Source organism: Canis lupus, chromosome 9, assembly GCF_003254725.2.
Source record: "Canis lupus dingo isolate Sandy chromosome 9, ASM325472v2, whole genome shotgun sequence".
Taxonomy (NCBI): Eukaryota; Metazoa; Chordata; class Mammalia; order Carnivora; family Canidae; genus Canis; species Canis lupus.
Genome location: NC_064251.1, coordinates 27,298,182 through 27,318,553, shown reverse-complemented (window position 1 = coordinate 27,318,553; position 20,372 = coordinate 27,298,182). Strand labels below are relative to the sequence as shown.

Here is a 20,372-nt window from a genome sequence, read left to right as displayed (position 1 = left end):
AAGTAGCGCATCTGGACCTGTCACAGCCTAGGGAGTGGACCTTAACTCCCAGCCCTGGCAGTGGGGGACGGGTAGGGGGCAACCCCAGGCTCCTTGCTGTGTATATGGGGGTTGGGGAGAGCTTCACAGTAGCTTCCTGGGTTGTCAGGACCGAGGATGGGTAGTCCCTACTAGCTTTCCCCCTGCCTCCTTAGCTAACACACACTTGCACACAGTGGCCAGGATCCTTTCCAGTCCGACACCCGAGCCAGAGCTCTCACTGGTGAAACTCTGGCCCCAGGCCTCCAGAATTCCTCCTCCCTGTTTGAGAGGCGAGTGCCCCCGTAGGGGTGGAAGACAAGGATTCCACCCCTTCCCTGGCAGCCTGGGTGCAGAGTGGGCTGGCGACTGGACAACCCATTACAGGGTTCCAAAGGGCAAAGGCCAGCTTCGGGCCGCCACCTGGGGGGTATGAGGACCATTTCCTTTCTCCGTTCTCCTTCCTCCTCCACCACAAGGCCAGCAACACTGAGCGGAGCTTTCACACCTTAGAAGGTTGCAAAAGGTTCTCCACAAGAAATTGTTAAAATGCAGGTTCCTGGGCCGGCCTCTGAGATTCTGCTTCACAAAGTTTGGAGGAGGGCCCAGAAATCTGAATTTAAAAAATGTTTAAAGTGCCCAGCGATTTTGATGCCGATGGTCTTGAACCACACTAGAGAACTACAAGGACCATGAAGGAAATAATCCTGTGCCCCGCCCCCACGACTCTCCCTTCACGTTTGGGGTGAAGAGCCCCCCCCCCCCCCCGTGAGACCACTGCGGCTGGACCGCTTCCCCCAGTATTTGGTGGGGGCCTACTTTGGTGGGTCTGGGTAAGCCGCAGTCAGAGGTTGGGATGGAAGGGCTGAAGAGGACGGGCCGGGAGCGGGGGTCAGCGTCAGGCTGTCGGAGCGGGAGGGGCAGGGGAGGGGATACGGTCGGGAGGAGGGGAAGGGGAGGGCTCACAGACTCCAGCCCCGGAAATCCGATCCCTTTAGGACCCAGAGGTGCCAGTCCCCCAGCGGCGGCGGCGAGAAGGGCAGCCGCTCGGAGTCGGGCAGCCGCCGCTCGGGCAGAGCCAGAGAAAGACCGAGGCTCGGGGCGCGGGGGGGAGGGAGGGAGGGAGGGTGGCGCGGCGGCGGCGGAGCGGCCGGGGCCGGCCGAGCAGCCATGGGCGCCGGGGTGCCGGGCCCCCCGAGAGCCAAGGCCCCCGGCCGGGGTGGGGGACTCCCGGGCTGCCAGCCCCGCTGACACCGCCTCGGACGATGTGAGCCGGCGCCTCCGCCGCTGCTTCGCGGGCAGGGCGCGCGGTCCCACCGGCCCCGGCCGCCGCTTGTCGCGTTTGGGTGGGGGCGACCGCAGCAGGCCGCTCGGGCTCTGAACGAGGGGCCGGTGGCTGTGGCAGCTGGATTGGGGGAGGCGACCCACACAGGGCGCTCGGAGATTTTTTTTCCCTTTTTTTTTTTTTAAGCGGGGTTAACTGTTTTTGGCAGCCTGGTTGGGGGGAGCCTACAAAAGGCCTTCCGGGGTTTCTTTTCTCGGGGGGAGGGGGCGGTGGTCCCGACTTGGCCAGCCGCCTGTCGGAGGGGGGGAGCGGGAAGCGAGGGGATGCGCCCCCGCCTCCCCCCACCATGATGAAGACGGAGCCGCGGGGGCCCGGGGGTCCCCTCCGGAGCGCCTCCCCGCACCGCAGCGCCTACGAGGCGGGCATCCAGGCGCTGAAGCCGCCCGACGCGCCCGGGCCCGACGAGGCGCCCAAGGCGGCCCACCACAAGAAATATGGCTCCAACGTCCACCGCATCAAAAGTATGTTCCTGCAGATGGGCACGACGGCGGGGCCGCCGGGCGAGGCGGGCGGCGGCGCGGGCCCCACCGAGGCCCCGCGGGCGCCCGAGCGCGGCGTGCGCCTGTCGCTGCCGCGGGCCAGCAGCCTCAACGAGAACGTGGACCACAGCGCCCTGCTCAAGCTGGGCACCAGCGTGTCGGAGCGCGTGAGCCGCTTCGACTCCAAGCCCGCGCCCTCGGCGCAGCCCGCGCCGCCGCCGCACCCGCCGTCCCGGCTGCAGGAGACGCGGAAGCTGTTCGAGCGGAGCGCCCCGGCGGCCTCGGGCGGCGACAAGGAGGCCGCGGCGCGGCGGCTGCTGAGGCAGGAGCGCGCCGGCCTGCAGGACCGGAAGCTGGACGTCGTGGTGCGCTTCAACGGCAGCACCGAGGCGCTGGACAAGCTGGACGCCGACGCCGTGTCGCCGACGGTCAGCCAGCTCAGCGCCGTCTTCGAGAAGGCCGACTCGAGGACCGGCCTGCACCGCGGCCCGGCGCTGCCCAGGGCCGCGGCCGCCGGGGCCCCGCACGCCGGCTCGAAGCTGGTCAGCAGGCGGTCCCGCGTGTTCCAGCCGCCGCCGCCGCCGCCGCCCGCCCCGTCGGGGGATGCGCCGGCCGACAAGGAGCGCGGCCCCGGCCCCGGCCCCGGCCCCGGCCCCGGCCCCGGCCCCGGCGGGCAGCAGCCTCCGCAGCACCGGGTGGCCCCTGCCCGGCCGCCCCCCAAGCCCCGGGAGGTGCGCAAGATCAAGCCGGTGGAGGTGGAGGAGAGCGGGGAGTCGGAGGCCGAGGCGGCGCCCGGGGAGGTGATTCAGGCGGAGGTGACGGTCCACGCGGCCCTAGAGAATGGCAGCGCCTTGGCAACCACTGCCAGCCCCGCGCCCGAGGAGCCGCAGAAGGCCCAGGCGGGCCCCGAGGAGGCCGCGGCCACCGTGGCGGCGCCCGAAAGAGCGCTGGGCGACGGCCGGGCCCCGGACGTGGCCCCTGAGGAGGCGGATGAGTCCAAGAAGGAGGACTTCTCGGAGGCGGACTTGGTGGACGTGAGCGCCTACAGCGGGCTGGGGGAGGACTCCGGGGGCAGCGCCCTGGAGGAGGACGACGAGGAGGACGAGGAGGACGGCGAGGCCCCCTATGAGCCCGAGTCGGGGTGCGTGGAGATCCCGGGGCTCTCGGAAGAAGAGGACCCGGCCCCGAGCCGGAAGATCCATTTCAGCACGGCGCCCATCCAAGTGAGTGAGCCCCCTCCCCGCCCCCGCCCCCGCGCCGCCCCTGCCACGTGCACGCCTCGCCCCCGCCTCGCCAGCCCGCCAGCCAGCCGGGTTTGGCAGGCTGAGTCAGCCCCTGCCACCCAGCCCCCTTCCCAGAAGTTACCACCCGGAGGGGGGCGTGGGGGACTTCCAGCTGTTTGTCAGAGGGCGGCCTGCCCCGACCTGCCCTCAGGTTCCTCTGCCTGCAGCCTCGCCCTGGCTGCCCTGGCTGCCCTGGCCGCCCTGGCTCGGCCGCACCTGCATCCTGGGACACCTGCTTCCCCTTCCTCTCCCAGGCACTCTTCCTCCCAGAGGCCGCCCGAGGCTCTTGGGGGCTTGGGTGGTGGGAAGTGTGTGTCTGTGTGTGTGTGTCCTCAGGAGACCCTCCCCACTTTGCTCCTGACCCCACTGGGCGGGAGAGGACCAAGAGCTTAGAAACACCCCCCTGCACTCCCCCTAGAGAGGAGGGAGAAGCCAAGAACTTCCTAAAAGAAGGTGAGGTGTAGGGGACCACAGTCCTCCTGCATCCTGTCTGTAGCCCCCACCCCAAAGTTTGCAGAAGTGAAAGAGGGAAGCAGGTCTTTGAGGGTGAGCTAGGCTGGGGCCATGTGACTCAGGGTGGGGGGAAAGGCCTAGTCTGGCGCTGGGGCCCTGTTCCCTGGGGTCTGTGCTGGGCCAGCTGGGGAGGTGGAGGTGTTGGGCAGGGAGCAGGTGCCTGGCCTGGCCCGTGAGGGGGCTGGGCCTTGGGCGGGACACCGAAGAGAGGGGGTGGGAGCTGGGAAAGCCCCCAGGGCCCTGGCAGCTGCCCACATGTCTTTGCTCTTGGCTGCTGGGTAGGGCACACTCCCATGGCCTTGGCAAACCCCAAGCCCTCTTGCCACATTCTCCGGGTGCCCTGAAAGAGGGATGGGAGCTGCCCTTCAGCACCCCCATCCCTGCCACCACGCTTGTGATTGGTTTGTGGCTGGTGCCAGTGCCCTGAGATCCTCAGAACAGTGCCAACAGGAGTGGTGGGGACATCCCCGGGAAGAATTAAGAGCCCTTGGTCACCTCCTCCCTTCCTGCCACTCCAGTCTTGGCTGGCACATGCAGCCTAGCTGGCCCTATTCTCAGGCTCAGCTGTGCCCAGCACTAGATCCACTGCAGGGGGCTGTCCAGGGCCTGGACCCTGTCTTTACCCCTCCAGAGCCAAGCCCTCATCTCTTTGCTCAAAGTTTCTGTAACTGGTCCTGGACTCTGAGGCTGCCCATGTTTCCTCCCAGCCCTCCTAGAATATCAGTGGCCCCTCTCCCACCTCTCACCCCAGCTGAGGCCTGAAAGGTGCTACTCCCAGGCCAGCCCTCCCCCTTCTGAGGCTTCGACCTTACAAGTCTTTCCTCCGGCCTCCCTGTCCTGAGAGCTATGGGATCCTGGATAGAGGATGAGGGTGTTTCTTGGGACCTGGGGAGGAGGTGGGGACCACTGAGGGAGTCAGGACCCCCACCCCCCCTTCATCAGTTCTCTGAGCTGCCTGATCCCCTCAGAGATGGAGTTTAGTCTTTCAGTCCTAGGCCTCTGACTGTCTATATTTGACACCTTACCCTGATTTTTGGGTAAAAAATAGCGCATGATTTGGAGCAGTGCTCCCCGACTCCCTGGTGACTGTTGCTCACAGGACTGTGGGAGCCAGTGGTATGTGGTGCCTCCTTGGTGTGTCTGACTTTTGACCTTACTGGGGATTTCCTCCCCCCCCACCCCGCCCCAGGACCTCAGGTCCTTGTTGTTCCCCCTCCCTGCCCCCACCCTGCATTGACACTGACTCCCGGGTCTTGTGTGGATGACCCAGTTGTTGCCTTTATGAAGGCTTCTGCTGAGGATAGAGAGCTCAATGCCACATTGTCACTTGGGGCAGGGGACTGGGCCCAACCCTCTAATGGGCTGGGCACATTCTGGTGGGCAATGTTAGGGGCAGTCTGGGCCTCTGAGCCTGAGGCCTGGGTTTCCTGCAGGGGGCAGGATTTGAGCGGCTAATAAGAGAGGAGAGGGCAAAGCCCAGGACAGGCTGGGAGAGTGTTTTGGAGGTCACAGTGTATTGGCTTGCTCATGCACACGAATCACATCGGGGAGGGCTTGCTTTGGTTGATCCAGACCACCACCAGACTGAGGGTTGCAGGGACCCGGTCTGCTGGAGCAGAGGGTGAGGGTCAGGGGACTCAGATGCAAAAGTGGGCCAGAGCCGATTTGCCAGGCCCCAGGCATGAGTGCAATGGGGACAGTCACAGGTGACCCATTCCCCAGGGCCCAGCTGGGTGCAGTCTCATCCTGCCCTGACCTTGGCAGCAGACCTCGCATCTTATCCTATGTACAGACTGGGTGGCCCATCCCTCCAGGGGGCTTGAGGGCCAATTGCCAGATGTCAGAAGGGCAGTCTGACCGCTGCAGGACTAACGATGAGCTTTAAGGGCCAGAGCTTGGATTTCTCTGATGTAGTGACATTGAGGGACCTCCCAGCTGCACTTCTCATCCTATGAAATCCCACCTTGGGAGTGAGGCTCTGGTGGGGAGTGACACTGAGTGAGCCCAAACAAAGGCTGGGACAAAAGTCTGCTGCCTGCCAGGGTGCCCATGGACCTGCTCCTGGAAGAGAGGGGGCCCTGGCAGGGGCCTCAGGGGACACGGTGCTCCACTCCAGCTGCGCAGGCCTCTGGCCCAGAGCTGCTCCCACCCTTCCCCGCCCCCGCTTGGCTCCAAGTGGTGCCAACCTGTCGCTGCAGGCAATGAAGCATGAACGTGTCATGGTACCCCAAATGGTGCTCATTAACCTCCCACTGGGGGTACCCCCACCTGGACCCAGAGTGAGGCCCTCCCACAGAGCCCCTGTCCTAGCTTCTCTGTTCTCTGGAGGAGGGTTGGAATTCCCCTTCTCACTGGGAGACATAGGAAGGAAACAGCAGAGGGGCACAGGGGACAACAGGTAGGCCTTGGGGCCCCATGTAGGCTGGGTTCACTGGGGACAGTGTTGAGACTGCTGCTCCTTGAGCTCCTTGCTCTTATCAGGGCCTTCTAGTGCATTGGGGACAAGGGGCACACCTCAGCACTGCTTCTCTGGAGGGAAACTGAGGCCTGGGCACGCAGGCAAAGCCACAGGGGCCTGGCGTTCCCCTCCACCCACCTCCTGCCACCTGAGGGGCACCTCGAGTGGGGGGGGCTGCCCTTTTTCCATGGGGGCGGAACAGATCCTTCCTGCTTCCCTCCCCCACCCTGGCCTCAACTTTAGGTTCAGGTCAGCTGGGTCCTGGGTGCCCCTCTATCTTCCTCTGTTCCTCCCTCTCCTCCTCCCTCCCCTGTCCCTGCGTCTCACACCCGTTCCCCCCTCTCTCCCCATCTGGCATCCTCCAGGATCTTCTCCATTCTTCCTCCCCTCCTCCTCCCTCCTCCTTTGCGCCTCTGCTCCTGCTCAGCCTGTTCTTTCCACTCTTCTGCCGTCTGTGTCCGCCCCGTCTGGCTCTCTGGGTCCTCATGTTTCTCTGTGTCCCGGTCTGTTGGTCTGTCCCCGACCTAGAGACCCGGCTTCCTGAGTCTGCTGCTTTCTGGGGCATTGCCCATCTTTCCTTCCTCCAGCAGCCATGCTCAAGCCAGTAGGGGCTGCGGAAGAAAGTAATGGTGTGGTTGGGGCAACCGCATCCCTTTCTCTGTTGCCCCATGCGCTGGAGCCCCAGAAGGGCCTGCCATTCCAGCTGGGGTCATGCTGGGGCTGGGGGAGGCCCAAGCAGGAGAGGATCGCCAGTGGGCACCTGCCTGCCTCAGTGGCCTCTGGGCACCAGCTCCACCCCTGCCCTCTGACTAGCGGCCCCTCTGCAGGTGTTCAGTACCTACTCCAACGAAGACTACGACCGGCGCAACGAGGACGTGGACCCCATGGCCGCCTCGGCTGAGTATGAGCTGGAGAAACGGGTGGAGAGGCTGGAGCTGTTCCCTGTAGAGCTGGAGAAGGGTGAGAGGCCCAGGGCCAGGCCACAGAGCGTGGGGGAATCTCCTCTCTGGCGCCAGCTCCACCCTGGGCCCCTGAGGCCACTGCCCCCAGCCACAGGGACTCCAGCAGCCAGAGCTCCTCCCACCGCCCCCCGCCGGCCCACACTCTGCCCCTTTAGGTGCCCAGTCCCCAGGGCCCCGTGGGCAGGGTCCCGGGCTCTGTTGGGGCCTGGTGGTGACAGAGCAGTCACCAATGCCCGCTAACTGTGTCCTTACATGCTATAGTAGGTGCTGGGCAGGGACGGGAGAGGCCGCCACAACATGCAGACTCAGGTCAGTGGGGTCCCCAAGGAAATAATGCTTGCACTTGCGTTGAGCTCTGAAGATGGGAATTTTGGGGAGTATGTGGGAAAGAGAGAGGAGGCTTGGCTAGATTTTGATCACGAGGACAAGATGAGTATGCAGGGCCTTGTAGACTATGTGGAGGACACTGCCTTTTTTCTAAGATGGACGGGAAACTGGTAAGGCGTGGGAAACATATTCTAGAAAGACCACATCAGGCTGTGCTGTGGGGAGAAGGGTCCTAAGTGGATGGCGAGAGACCACAGTGGTGTGGACAAGATGATGGCTATGGGGGAAGTGGGTATACCTGAGAGGTCCTTGGAGGTAGAATCTGCAGGATCTGGTGGTTATTTGGCTCTGGCTGAGACCATGAGGGGGAGGGAGGAATCCAGGTGACTTCCAGGCCCCATGAGGGAGTGGCAGACGGGAAGAGCCTGTTTGTGGGGGAAGATAAGAGTTTGGATGTCAGAGGTTCGTGAGACAGGAGGGGACAGCTGTGGAGAGAAGAGCAGGAGGTCTTCGGTCATTGAGGCCGTGAGTATGGATGAGCGTGCGTAGAGAAGACCAACCCCATCATGGCTACCCCCACACCGTCCCATCCCTCCGCACCCCTCATCTGCGTGTAGGCAGTCTCTGGCCCGCCCACCCTCCTAGTTCCACCTTCAGTGTGTCCTGCGGCTCATTGGTTCTTGGGGGGAGCAAAGGGCAGGGGGTGACCCAAGAGCTTCCTAATTGGCTTGGCAAAGAGGGGGTGGACAGGATGGTGTCCCTTCCCCAGTTGTGGACATCCCCTAAGCATGGGGACTGCTGTTTGAGGTCGGGTGGGCCCTGGGGTGAGGTAGGGGGTCAGGGGGTGTCTCTTACTCTGTCCCCCACAAGCCCTGGCCAGAACACCTCACCTCTACCTCCCAACACCAGCCTCTCATGACTTTCTGCTCCACAGACTCCGAAGGCCTGGGCATCAGCATCATTGGCATGGGGGCTGGAGCCGACATGGGCCTCGAGAAGCTGGGCATCTTTGTGAAGACGGTGACCGAGGGTGGTGCAGCCCACCGGGATGGCAGGTACCAGCTCCCCTTCCCCACAGCAGCCAGCTGCCAGCCAGGCCACTGAGCCAGGCCAGGCCACTGCAGGGCTCAGGTGTTGATGGAGGTGCCAGTCCAGGGAGGACAGCAGTAAACAAACTGAGTGAGCCCCCTGTCCTCATGGCACTTACATCCTTTGCAGGGTGAGGAGGGGGGCTGTGTGGAGGCATCATAAGTCCTGGTTTCAAGTGTGTGTTGGGCTGTGGTGGGGAGAACACAGACACGGAGTCTCAGTTCCTGGTGGATACATGTGAGCTTTTTGTTTTTCTCACTCGGCAAATATCGAATCCCTGGCTCTGTGGTGGGGCTGGAGCCAGGCCCTGGGGAGTCAGTGAGGACTTCCCTTGCCCTTGGGAAGCACAGGCTGTGGTGAAGCAGGCAGACATCCAAGTGGACACACAAAAAATGTCGGGAAAAAAAAATGTGGGAAAAGTACAGGGTGCCGTGAAGGCATCAGAAGCAGGATTTGCTCTTTCTGGATAGCAGGGAGGGCTTCCTGGAGGAAGTGACAGTGGAACTAAGACCTGAGGATGAGCAGTAGTCAGGCTGAGGGAGTAGGATGTGCAAAAGGTTCCAGGAAGAGGACGGAAAGCAGGCAGGTGTGGCTGGAGCATAGAGAGCAAGGGGGACCCAGGTGTGTGGTGTGCCTGGGGAGGGGGCTGCTACTTGTGTGTGTGCACGTGTGAGCATGTGTACCTATGTTTGGCACCTGAGGCTGAAGGGGTCAGAAGGGTTGGGAGGACCTCCTGGAGCCCTGGAGAGCCTGATGACCCCAATGTGGACCACTCCACTGTGTCTATCACAGAGGGGAAGTGGGAAAGGGCTTCGGGCATCCCCAGGGTTGTTTGAAGTGGTATCAGGGGTGCCTTGTGGTGGCACCTTCAAACCCAGACTCCCTCCATGTGACTGAGATGAGTTGGTATCCCTGTAGGGGCTTGGTGACTTTGGGGTCATGCTTGTAGAGCTTGGGTTGCCTCCCTCAGGGTGCTTTTGCCTGCTGTGGCCCAGGTGGCGTGTGAGATGGACAAAAGGAAGGTGACACCCCTGCTCTTTCACTTACTGCCCCTCCCCCAATTTGGACTTCCAGAGCTGTTCCTGTGGTCACCCGGTGGCAGCGTGGGGGGGTGTGTGCCCACGTGAGAGAGTAGCCGCATGCGGGGCATGTGGGGGGGGGGCGGGTGAGCTGCTCACAATAGGCTATTTCCTCCATTTCCGCAGAGGAGCCCTAAGAGAAGGCCTGGAGCTTGCAGGGAAGTGGCAGTGAAGGAAGGAGGTGGCCAAGGGTCCTGTCGGCAGGCCAGGCTAACCCAACCCCATCTATCTCCTACTGTGGAGAGCCGGGGCTTCTGGTGCCTCATCTAGATGTGGTAGGGGCTGTGCACCCATATCGGGGTGCAGTGGGCACAGGAGTATGCTATGTGGGTCTCGGCATTTGGGAGAAAATCTGCAGACCTGAGTCTGTAGAAATGGACACGTAAGAGGACTGTGTGTTACCTATGCTTTGGGCCTTTGCTGGAGTGCATGGTGGTAACGAACTCTGTGGATATCACACCGCGCTGTCGATGGAGGAGGGGACAAGGGTGTGATTAGCACAGGAAGTGTGCTCACTACCCCTCTTGGTCCTTCCTGTGTCTGCTTTGTTTGGCCGGGTCTCACTGCCCGGTGTGGGTCCGGCCGATCCCTGACCCTCTGGCCTCCTGCATTTTATACAAGTAGACAAAGTACCAGGACCCAGCAGGGACCGAGCCTCAAGTTTCTGATTGGGGGATACCACCACTACCTCTGCTCCAGTTCCCCTGGGACAGCCCCCCCTAACCAATGTGGCCTCTCCCAGGATCCAAGTGAATGATCTCCTGGTCGAGGTGGATGGCACAAGTCTGGTTGGAGTCACCCAGAGCTTCGCAGCCTCCGTGCTCCGGAACACCAAGGGTCGCGTGCGGTAAGCACTGGCCAGGCAGGGCTGGGTGGGGAGGGGGAGCAGACAGGAGATTTGGCCTCATCCCGCCACTCTGCCTGCCTGCCCACACCCACATAAGGTTCTGAGTGGCCCACCTCATAAAGGAGCTTCCTTGGCCTCCCTGCTGGAAGGAATTGCTGTGCTCATAGCCCTGCCCAGCGCTCGCCATTCCCCTCCCAAACCCCTGAATGCTGCTGGCCACCAGCACTCAGGCTTTGAGGCCCATGGTCTGCTGCGCCTCCAAACTGGCCTCTTGGATTTATTCTCCTTCCCCTGCCTGTCTGTGACTCACTCACTGAAGAGCCAAGATGTGCAAGGAGAATGCCAAATTGGGGTCCCCCCACCAGGCACTTCATCCTTCCCTCCTCACCAGCTCTGTAATCCTGGGAGGACTCTCAGGCCCTGGGAGGGCCTGTCAATTAAGGGAACTGGGTTAGAAGCTCCTTATGTCTCTCTCTGGCATAATATTCAGGGACCACTCCCTGACCTCTCCAAAAGGGGCACTGCCCCCAGGAAAGGGTGGTGGAGAGAAACAGGATGTGGGTGGCCACAGAGAGGAGGGGCTAGTGCCTGGAAGTTCCACTATTTCCTCTCCATCCTAATCTCCACTCACCATCATCCCGCCCCTTCCTGAAGCCTGGGGGCTTGGAGCTTACGCTAGATACCCCTGCACAGCCCCAGGGCAGGGGAATGGCGAAGCAGGCTGCTGGGATGGGTCAGGTTCGCCATTCCCCAGCCTCGCTTTCTGTCCCCTGGTGGGGGAAGAGCCCCCTGCCCTGGCAGCTCCTGAACTGCTGTCCCCTGCAGCCCAGCAGGGGGTTTGGCTGACGTCACCCCTCCCCCACAACTGGCTTTGAGGGTTAGCAGGCCTTCTGGCTGTCCCAGGAAAGAAACCCAGTAAGGGCCCCCAGTTCCCCCATTCATTATTAACACCCCACAGCCTCTGGACTCAGCCATCTCATTTCACCTCCCTTGGGAGGGTCTGGGTGTGGAGACGGGAGCACCAGCCTAGAGGATGATGCTATCACCCAGTTGAAGACAGAGGCAGGGTGGATGACGCTATTGCTCCTGCAGGTTTATGATTGGCCGGGAGCGGCCAGGCGAGCAGAGCGAGGTGGCCCAGCTAATTCAGCAGACCCTGGAACAGGAGCGATGGCAGCGGGAGATGATGGAGCAGAGATACGCCCAATACGGGGAAGATGATGAGGAGGTAGGGACACCGGGCCTGGCCGGCCGCATCATCGCCCCCTGGTGGCTGGACGGAGCATTACACCCATCCTGTGCCTCTGCTGCTTTCCCAGGTCTCCTGAGGGAGGCCAGGACACCATTCCCTATCCTGGGGGAGCCCCAGAGTGATGGAGGAGATACAGACCCTTCCTTCAGAGAACCCTTAGTGTGATGGAGGAGTAACACTCTGTCTTCACAGAGCCTTCCTGCTCACCTTCAGTTGGCTCAGAGTCCCCACTCTGAGGGGAAGACATAGTTCTACCCCCAGGGGGCCTAATCTGAGGAATGAGCCTGCTCCAGACCTCAAGGGACCTGTGGTGTGAGGGGAAAAGCATAGGCTGTTTCTTCAGGGGTCTCAGTCTCCGGGAGGAACTACCTATGCCTTCTGGGGACTCCCCAGGCTGTTGGGTGAAGATGCAGACTATGCCACAGTGTGACCCCAGCCTGATGGGGGAGGCGTGACCCACAGCTCTGGGTAGCTCCCAGACTGACAGGGACAGACAGTTGCCAGTCCAAGTCCTGTTCATCAGAGCCCAGGGAGGCTGAGGTGGGCAGGGTGCTCAGCTTCCTTGCTCTCTTCACAGACAGGAGAATATGCCACCGACGAGGATGAGGAGCTGAGCCCCACGTTCCCGGGTGGCGAGATGGCCATCGAGGTGTTTGAGCTGGCAGAAAACGAGGATGCCTTGTCCCCTGTGGACATGGAGCCTGAGAAGCTGGTGCACAAGTTCAAGGAGGTGGGAAGAGGGGGTCCCTAAAGTGGTGGAGGGCAGAGGCAGGCCATTATCCTGCCCTGAAGCACTGCCTACTCCAGCTGGAGCTGAGCGCCTGCCTCTCTGCCCCACCCCAGCTCCAGATCAAGCATGCTGTGACTGAGGCAGAGATCCAGCAGCTAAAAAGAAAGGTAAGAATGTGGCAGAGGGAGGGGGCGACCGGAAGGCTGGGGGGATGACCCCTCCACCCTCACAACTGCTTACACTGACGCTCATAGGTCACCCACAGGCAGATACAGAACAAGCTGCTCTGAGGCAAGGGAGAGGAGTGTTAAAAGCTTGAGCTGTGGACCCCTGTGTGCCACCATCCACTTGCTGCTCTGTGCCTCAGTCTCCTCCCCTATGGGATGGGATGATAATAGTGCCAATGCTGTATGTTCCATTGTGAGGATTAAATGAGAGAAGGCATATAAAATCCTTAGCACAGTGCCTGGCTCATAAAAAGTACGGAGTAAAAAGTCAAGTCATTAGCTACTATACTGACACACCAAGTCACTCTAGAGGTCTTCACATTTCTTCTGTCTCATACCTATCCTCTACAAACAGGCCCAGCAATAAATGCAAACTACTCAGAGATACACACACTGACTCATGCCAGCCTGCACCTGAGGCACGTACCACCCCCAGGCCTGCTCACCAAGATCTCTGGAGATGCCCACTCTATGTGGACCTCGAGACACAGGACTCAGTCTTCACCTGACATTATACCCAGGTGCTTTAGCCTAGATATGTAGACTCTACATTTGTCTGCTGCAATATAGACAGGCACAGCCATCTCTCAGGAGGAGTGTCACAGGACATGTGCATTCTCACTGAGGGGCTGATGCTGGCGCTCCCAGATGGTGACACACATGACATACACAAACACGCATATGTACTACGCACTGACACCTACTCAAAGCACATTGGGTGCCAACATACTCAGCCTGCACAGACTTCATATTAAAAGTCTGCATTGGGCCCCCAGCTGAGCCTGGACATTAGGAGTCCCAATTCCCATGGGGCTTCCAATGTGGTAGGGAGAGAGGGGTGCATGGGGGCCATGCAGCCATGGTACATCCACCATACATGGAGAGAGGAGAGGTCACAGCTGAGCCTTGTGGGGCAGGCAGGTGACTGAGGCAAAGGAAGGGCACCACCCAGGGAAGAGAGGCTGAGCTCGGAGGAGGCCCACTGACTGGCAGCCATTCCTGTGGGGACGAGGTGGGAGGCTGAGCTGGCCTTTTGGTGAAGGCTGAGGCTGGCAGGGGAACCAACCCACTAAAGACTCTGGCCTTGGTCCTGTGGCCACATGGGGCTCACCAGGGGCAAAGGTTGCTGCCTACGAGTTGGTAGGACATGAGGGTGGGGAGGATTTGGAGGCCCTAGTGGTGTCCTGGAGGGAATGGTGGCCAGGGCTGCCCACATTGCAGGCAGAGGGTATGGATTGGAAGGGTGGGTTGGAGCTGCATTTCTGAGGTCGAGACGATCCTGGGTGGATGCAGAGCAGGAAGGAGGGGCGAGTCAAAGATCTGTTCATGCTTTCAACTGTAAACACCTATAGGGTACCTTCTGAGTGCCCCAGTCTTTTCCAATCCCTGCGGGGGACAGCAGCAGATTTGACTGCCGCCCTTGTGGAGCTTAGTGTGCACACTGATGTCCATCCATACTGTTACCAACCGACATGGTGCTCTGCAGGAGAGTGCAGGCTTGCTGAGCTCCCAGAGTGGTGCAGCAGGGAGTCTGATCCAGCCAGGGTGTGTTTGTGCTCGAGGGGATGCTGCTGGAGGGAATCACAGGAGACTTCTCTGGGGAAGTGATACACTGAGCAGAGAGCTGAAGGGTGAGCTAGTGGGAAATAATGGGCAAGGTGGGGAGGAGGTAGGGACATTCCAGGCAGAGGGAAGTGCATGGGCAAAGGCCCTGTGGCAAGTCTGAGGATCTGCGGGCAGGCCTCTGTGCCGGAAGACAGATAGCAAGTGGTGTTGCAGACAACGAGGTTGGTGGGGCAGGCAGGGGCTTGAAGCTGAGCTCTGGTGCAGCAGTGAAGTCACAGCAGTGAGGTCCTGAAAAAGAGGCATAGGTCTGTGTGGGTGGGGTTGGGTTTGGGGCGGGGTGCCTGTGGGGAGCTGGGAGACAAGGTGAGAGAGGAGCCAGGATTGCTTAGGAGGCCACAGAACCAGGGCTTGGTCAGCAGGCCCAGAGGCACAGCAGGGCCAGAGGGCGATGGTGACCGTCACCTGGCCTACTCTTTCACACCTGCCATCTTACTGTAGTCCCATAAGCCTGCCAGGGGTCAGTCTCCTTTCACAGATGTGAGGGCTGAGGCTTAAGACAGAAGTCACCTTGCCTGGGGTCACAGAGTTAGTCAGTGACTGACCTGGTCTCTTGCCTGATGGGAGCGCAATACAGTGGCGGGGGGGTGGGGGGGCTGGCTGAGGGCTCTGAGGCTGAGCCCCCACTTCTTCCCTCTCCAGCTTTGAGTTCTCAGGCTCAGCCAAGGAGAGTGAGTAGTTGGCGGGCCATGGGCTCCACAATGCAGCAGCCATCCAGACACTGGCTCTGGTGCCAGGATGGGGGTGCTTCTCAGCTCCCTGCGGCCCCCTGCAATCCCAGCTGACCCTTCCTCCCTCAGCTGCAGAGCCTAGAGCAGGAGAAGGGGCGGTGGCGGGTGGAGAAGGCCCAGCTGGAGCAGAGCGTGGAGGAGAACAAGGAGCGCATGGAGAAACTGGAGGGCTACTGGGGCGAGGCCCAGAGCCTGTGCCAGGCTGTGGATGAGCACCTGCGGGAGACCCAGGCCCAGTACCAGGCTCTGGAGCGCAAGTACAGCAAGGCCAAACGCCTCATCAAGGACTACCAGCAGAAGTACGTGGCCAGGGGCTTGGGAGCCAGGGGGCCTGGCTCAGGGAGGACCGGCTGAGATGCCATTATTGGCAGCCTCTTCCTACCCCTGCTGAGTCAGGAGGCAGGGAGCACAAAAGTTGGGAGGGCCCCACAATGGGGGTACTGGGCCCAGAATGACTGGGCTCCAGAGCCAGCAGTCAGGCCCCAAAAGCCTTGGGGCCTCCAGGCCTAAGGGAGAGGAACAGAGCTGCCCAGGTGGGGCTAAGGACAGGGCTGAGGACCCGAGACCCCTTAGATGAGAATCTGACTACACACCCTTATCCACGGTCTTTTCTGTCCCCTGCCAATCCCTAGGGAGATCGAGTTCCTGAAAAAGGAGACCGCACAGCGCCGGGTTCTGGAAGAGTCGGAGCTGGCTAGGAAGGAGGAGATGGATAAGCTCCTGGACAAGGTAAGACCGGGGTGTACGGAGGGGGCAGCAGGTGATCCCCCCCTCTAGCACCCCTCTGTGGATTCTGGAGGGAGAGAAGGAGAGTCATGCTGCTGGCTCAGGGTCATGTCCCCACTAGGGGATCAGAAGGGGCAGGGCCCATCCTGGTCTCCAGGCCTGACCCCCTCTCCCTTTTGTTTGCCAGATCTCAGAACTGGAAGGAAACCTGCAAACACTGAGGAATTCCAATTCTACTTAACAGGAATCATTCCTTGACCGGACAATAATTAATCCCCTCCCATTGTCCTCCCTCCCCTGTCCTCAATACTTCCCACACCCCCCCGCCCCCTACCAGCCTGGGGACAGGTGCCCCGACTCCCCCACCCTCTGCCCCACCTCCCCCAGCTTCAGGGACCAGAGGGCCTGGGCAGACAGAGGTGGCTGGAAGGATGGCCTCCTTCTTGCCCAATGGGGCTAAGGCACAAAGGCCAAGGAATGCCGAGGGTTGGCCTGGGTGGTAGATGGACACAAGGACCTGCAGACCATACTGCCAGACTTTACAATCAACCTCCAGCCTTTGTCTCTGGACTGGAATGGGGCTGGGGGCTCTCCCAGCATCTCACCACCTGGAGGCTGCTCCCTGCCCATGGGGCTCCTAGGTGGGCCCTGGGCCTCTTGACTTGAGATTCTCTACCTTCTTGGCCCTTTCCCTGTCCCCCATCATTGTGCTGTCTCTGTTGCATTCTGACCCTCCTGCTGGGAGGGGTTGCCTCCACACCTCCACCCATCCCGGTCCCCCCACCCAGGAGGGACAGAGTTCACCCCTGAGCCTGGAGGCTGGGCCTGGCCCTGCACTGATTTCTCATGCATCCTTCGGGAGAAGGGGAGAGTCCAGGACACCTGGTCCCCAGCTCCCCCTTTCCTAGGGCAGCAGCCCTCAATTTTTCCTTGTGCCTCCCCACCCCCAGGTGCCAAATAGCCATAACCTCCTCCTGGAACAGTTCTGTGGCTTCTCAGGGCTCCAGGTTTCCTGGCCAAGACTGGGAATGCCAGGGAGGAGAGGTCAGCTTTGGGGGCCTGGCTGCAGAGCCCCTGGTCTTAGGCAAGGGGAACATTTCCCACCAGAGAGCCAGGCCCTGCCCTGCCCAGGGCCACACCTGGAAGCCTTGTACTAACATCGCAAATTCAGCCTCACTCCGCCCACACCCACAGGTTTTGACTGGAGGGCAAAATTTTACTACTACTCATCTTTCTGGAGACCAGGGCTGCCCTGCTGGCAGCCTGCTTCCTAAGTGAAATCTGCTCCGTTTCCCCCACTTTAACCCCAAATTGGGGCTTGGACCAAGGGAGGTGAGACCCCCCCCAGGTCCCCTCCCCTTTCAGGATCCATCTCTCATTTTGCCTCTTCCTACTGCCCCTGCCCCAGACTGGATTTATGTTCAGTTTTTAAAAACAGACAACTCCCATCACATCTGTTTGGGCTTCTCGTCCCCTGTAAATAGACCACGCCATCGATCAGTATTTCTCGGGCGCCCCCCTCCCACCCCCAGACGTGCCCCTACCCCTCAAAGAGCTGGCTGTCTCGGTGCCCGGGCCCACGCGCTTCACCCCCGTCGCCGCGGCAGATGGAGGGGGCGGGGCCAGGTGGGCGGGGGTTCGGAGCGCTTCCGGTTTCTCGGCCGGCACCGCCCCCCCGCCCCCCGCAGGACTGCGTCTCTGTACATAATATATATATGTATGTATTGTTCCCGGTTTTGTACGGACCATGCCCTCTGTCAGGTCGTCCCCATAAAAGCAGCCCCCAGAGCCTCTCTGCCTGGTTTCTTGATTCGTGGGGGAGGGGCAGGGTCGTCGGTCGGTGCCCCGTGGTCCCCTCCTCCCGGTGCTGCCTTTACTGGGAAGACCCTTCATGATTATGAAGATCCCATATTCCCGCTTCCAGCAAACGCCCTTTTTGCCACCATCTCCCCCATCAGCACCCATGCTCTTCTATCCATTCCTCTTGGGCAGGGCTGGGGGTTCTAGAGAGTTCCTTAGCCCCCTCGCGTTTCCTCTTTTTAGGAGGCCTCTGGCAGAATTCAGAGAATGGATTCGGTAGGATAGGATGAGGAGAACCGCGCCCCTCCCCTGAGAAGTCTAACCTCAGGGAGAATAGCCGGCCTCTCCTCTCACGAGGCACCCTACCTGAAGTCCCCGAAGGATCAAAGGTCTCCCGGGGGTGGGAGGTGACCTGTCAGAGCAGTTTTGTGACCGGGGTCCTGAGAATCTTTCTGCCCTAGAAAATTTAAATAGCTCTAGCCCCCTGCTCTGCTCCAGCATGTCTGGTTGCAAACTCACCAGCCCTAATAGGATGGGTCTGGTCGGGATCCCTGGGTGGCTCAGAAGTTAAGCATCTGCCTTAGGCTCAGGGCATGATCTGGAGTCCCAGGATGGAGTCCTGCATGGGCTCCCTGCACAGATCCTGCTTCAGGACCCTGCTTCGCCCTCTGCCTGTGTCTCTGCCTCTCTCTCTGTGTCTGTCATGAATAAATAAGTAAAATCTTAAAAAAAAAAAAAGAAAGAAAGAAAGAAGAAAGAGAAAGAAAGAAAAGAAAGAAAGAAAGAAAGAAGAAAGAAAGAAAGAAAGAAAAGAAAGAAAGAAAGAAAGAAAGAAAGAAAGAAAGAAAGAAAGAAAGAAAGAAAGAAAGAAAGAAAGAAAGAAAAGAAAGAAAGAAAAAGAAAAGAATGGGTCTGGCAGTCCAAATGCCAGGGTCCTAAGGACAATATTTTGTGAAGCCCCAGAGAGCAGAGAGAGTGGGGGGGGGGGGCGTAGTGGGGCAGTCCCCAACACCAGCCTTGCCCTGCTCTGGGTGCTGGTGTGTTTAGGTGTGAAAGCACAGAAGCACAAGCTCAGTGGCCTAGCCCCCCAAGGGTATTCTCATGTTCCCCTTTGCCCAAAGGAATCTGGGCCCTTCAAAGTCATTCTGACAACATCTGAGATGACTAGTCTCGACCCATCCAGCCTGCTGCTCACTTGGGGGTCACCTGGAAACCTTGGGATGGTGACCATTGCTTCTCAAGTCATTTTCTCCAGGGGGGTCATCCTTGGGACACTTCTGGGAAGAAAGATCCAGGTGGCTGAATCCCAAGATCAGAGACCACCAAAACACAAGGCTATAAGTCATGGTCACTGGGACCCTGCTCAGGAAACCTAGCCAAGAAATTCTAAGTGAAGTGGCCAGACCAATCTGAGTGGGAAGGCAGATATAGGGGCTGTGGCAACTTCTGCTGGTCTGACTGGGGCTGATTCCAGGGTGAGGTCCTGCTGCCTTTCCCCCATCTTCCTGTGTATTATGTGAGGGGCCTATACATAGTATGTTCCAAAATGTGGGCCAGGTGGTTCCCCATGCCTAAGCCTGAGTACATTGTATGGTGGGAGGTGTTATGTGTGGCATTGCTTTGAGTTTCTCAGGCCGAAGAGGTGACATGACCATGAGCCATGTCCACATTTGGGGCTATGTCAAGTGGCTATGGGGAGGTCTGTGTGAGGCTTGTTACCTCAGCCCTGCCCTGTCACCTGCCCCATTCTTAGGGGCTTGAGCAGGTTTGCCACAACCCCAACACTTGCCTTAGGGGAGAGAAATCAAATGAAGGGCATTTTCTGAACTCTCAGAAGCTTAGGCATCACTAGAAACAGGGGTCCTCCCTGGTCCTGTAGCCTAGCAGACACCCTCCCATAGAACCTGCCCCCTGCACCCAGCACCCAGAACTGACAGGGCCTATATAATCAACCCCCCTGGCCCCCACTCAGATCTCACCAGATGCCTGAAAACCATGTCTTCTCTAAAGACCCCAGACTCAGCCCTGTAGGACATCACCCAGAGTCCCAACTGGGTCCCCAGATCTCCACAATCTAGCCAGCATTCCATGGCTGCCAGCAGATTCTAAAGACACACAGAGACCCCAAAACTCCCACAGATTTCCTAGAATACCTTCAGCCCTCAAAGCCTATTAATTTGGTCTTCATCCACAGTCCGAAGACCATCCTGGCTCAACATACCACCTCCCACAGCTCCTTGGAGACCCGTGACTACAGAGACTCCAGCCAGCCCTTAGGGAACTCTATCCCTAGGTGGCATACCTCTCCCCCCACCCCCTCAGGTCTGGATCCTTCTATCCAACCTCACCATTTGCTCTTGAACAAAACTTTCATTCTTCGAGATCTCTGTTTTCCTCTCTTAAAATGGGGGTAATACAAACAACCAGGTTTATTGTGAGGTGACATTAACAATCAGGGGAATGTACAGTGCCTGGCTCCTATGCCATCACAGTATGGCCACTAGTTGTTGATTATTACACTATCTGCCCTGGCCTGCCACCACCTCAGGCTCACCGCTCCAAGTGTGATCTCATCCCAGAGCCCCCTCCAGGACTCCAGCCTCGGGCCAAGGCCTCCTTCTCTCTCAGTGGCCAGCGATCCCCAAATCTGGTCAATTTCTTCCATTCTATGTCCCGGACAGCCCTCAGCTTGATCTGTGATCTTCATGCCTACTGCCTCCATCTCATCAGCCTCACCAGGGCTCTTCCAGCCTCGCGCTGCCCTCTCCAGTCCACTCTCCACAGAGGAGCCAAAGGGTTCAAAGCAAATATGAGCCCCTCACTCCTTTCCCCTATGGCTTCCAGGATAAACTGCAAGCACTTCTTCCACCCCTGCACCTTCGC

General features: G+C 59.8%; 1 protein-coding gene and 1 long non-coding RNA gene across 4 annotated transcripts; one reads left to right on the top strand and one right to left on the bottom strand.

Annotated features, from left to right (window-relative positions):
- The first annotated feature begins 1,153 nt into the window (after positions 1-1,153).
- PPP1R9B (protein phosphatase 1 regulatory subunit 9B) lies at positions 1,154-17,477 on the top strand. 3 transcript variants are annotated; one of them, XM_049114064.1, is made up of 11 exons: positions 1,162-3,065; positions 6,924-7,056; positions 7,320-7,367; positions 8,320-8,440; positions 10,296-10,400; positions 11,493-11,628; positions 12,230-12,382; positions 12,496-12,549; positions 15,033-15,262; positions 15,596-15,692; positions 15,877-17,477. In XM_049114064.1, exons 1-11 carry the CDS (start codon positions 1,650-1,652, stop codon positions 15,928-15,930), a joined length of 2,547 nt encoding a protein of 848 aa, XP_048970021.1. In that variant the 5' UTR covers positions 1,162-1,649; the 3' UTR covers positions 15,931-17,477. The 3 variants fall into 3 exon arrangements, with proteins under 3 accessions (XP_048970022.1, XP_048970021.1, XP_025295594.3); XM_049114065.1 differs by lacking the exons at positions 15,033-15,262; positions 15,596-15,692; positions 15,877-17,477 and adding exons at positions 14,096-14,240; positions 14,875-15,025 and having other exon boundaries at positions 1,154-3,065; XM_025439809.3 differs by lacking the exon at positions 7,320-7,367 and having other exon boundaries at positions 1,164-3,065.
- Positions 5,134-15,684, bottom strand: LOC112655055 (uncharacterized). Its single transcript, XR_007412891.1, has 3 exons — positions 15,557-15,684; positions 13,967-14,463; positions 5,134-8,661 (listed from the first exon to the last, which is right to left on the bottom strand). It is a non-coding gene; the product is annotated as an uncharacterized LOC112655055 (long non-coding RNA).
- Positions 17,478-20,372: the final 2,895 nt, after the last annotated feature.

Bases quoted from the DNA above. Each gene is read 5' to 3' on its own strand.
- PPP1R9B (XM_049114064.1), top strand. From the start codon at position 1,650: ATGATGAAGACGGAGCCGCGGGGGCCCGGGGGTCCCCTCCGGAGCGCC. The intron at 3,066-6,923 runs GTGAGTGAGCCC...GCCCCTCTGCAG, and splicing joins TCAGCACGGCGCCCATCCAA to GTGTTCAGTACCTACTCCAA. The intron at 15,693-15,876 runs GTAAGACCGGGG...TTTGTTTGCCAG, and splicing joins TGGATAAGCTCCTGGACAAG to ATCTCAGAACTGGAAGGAAA.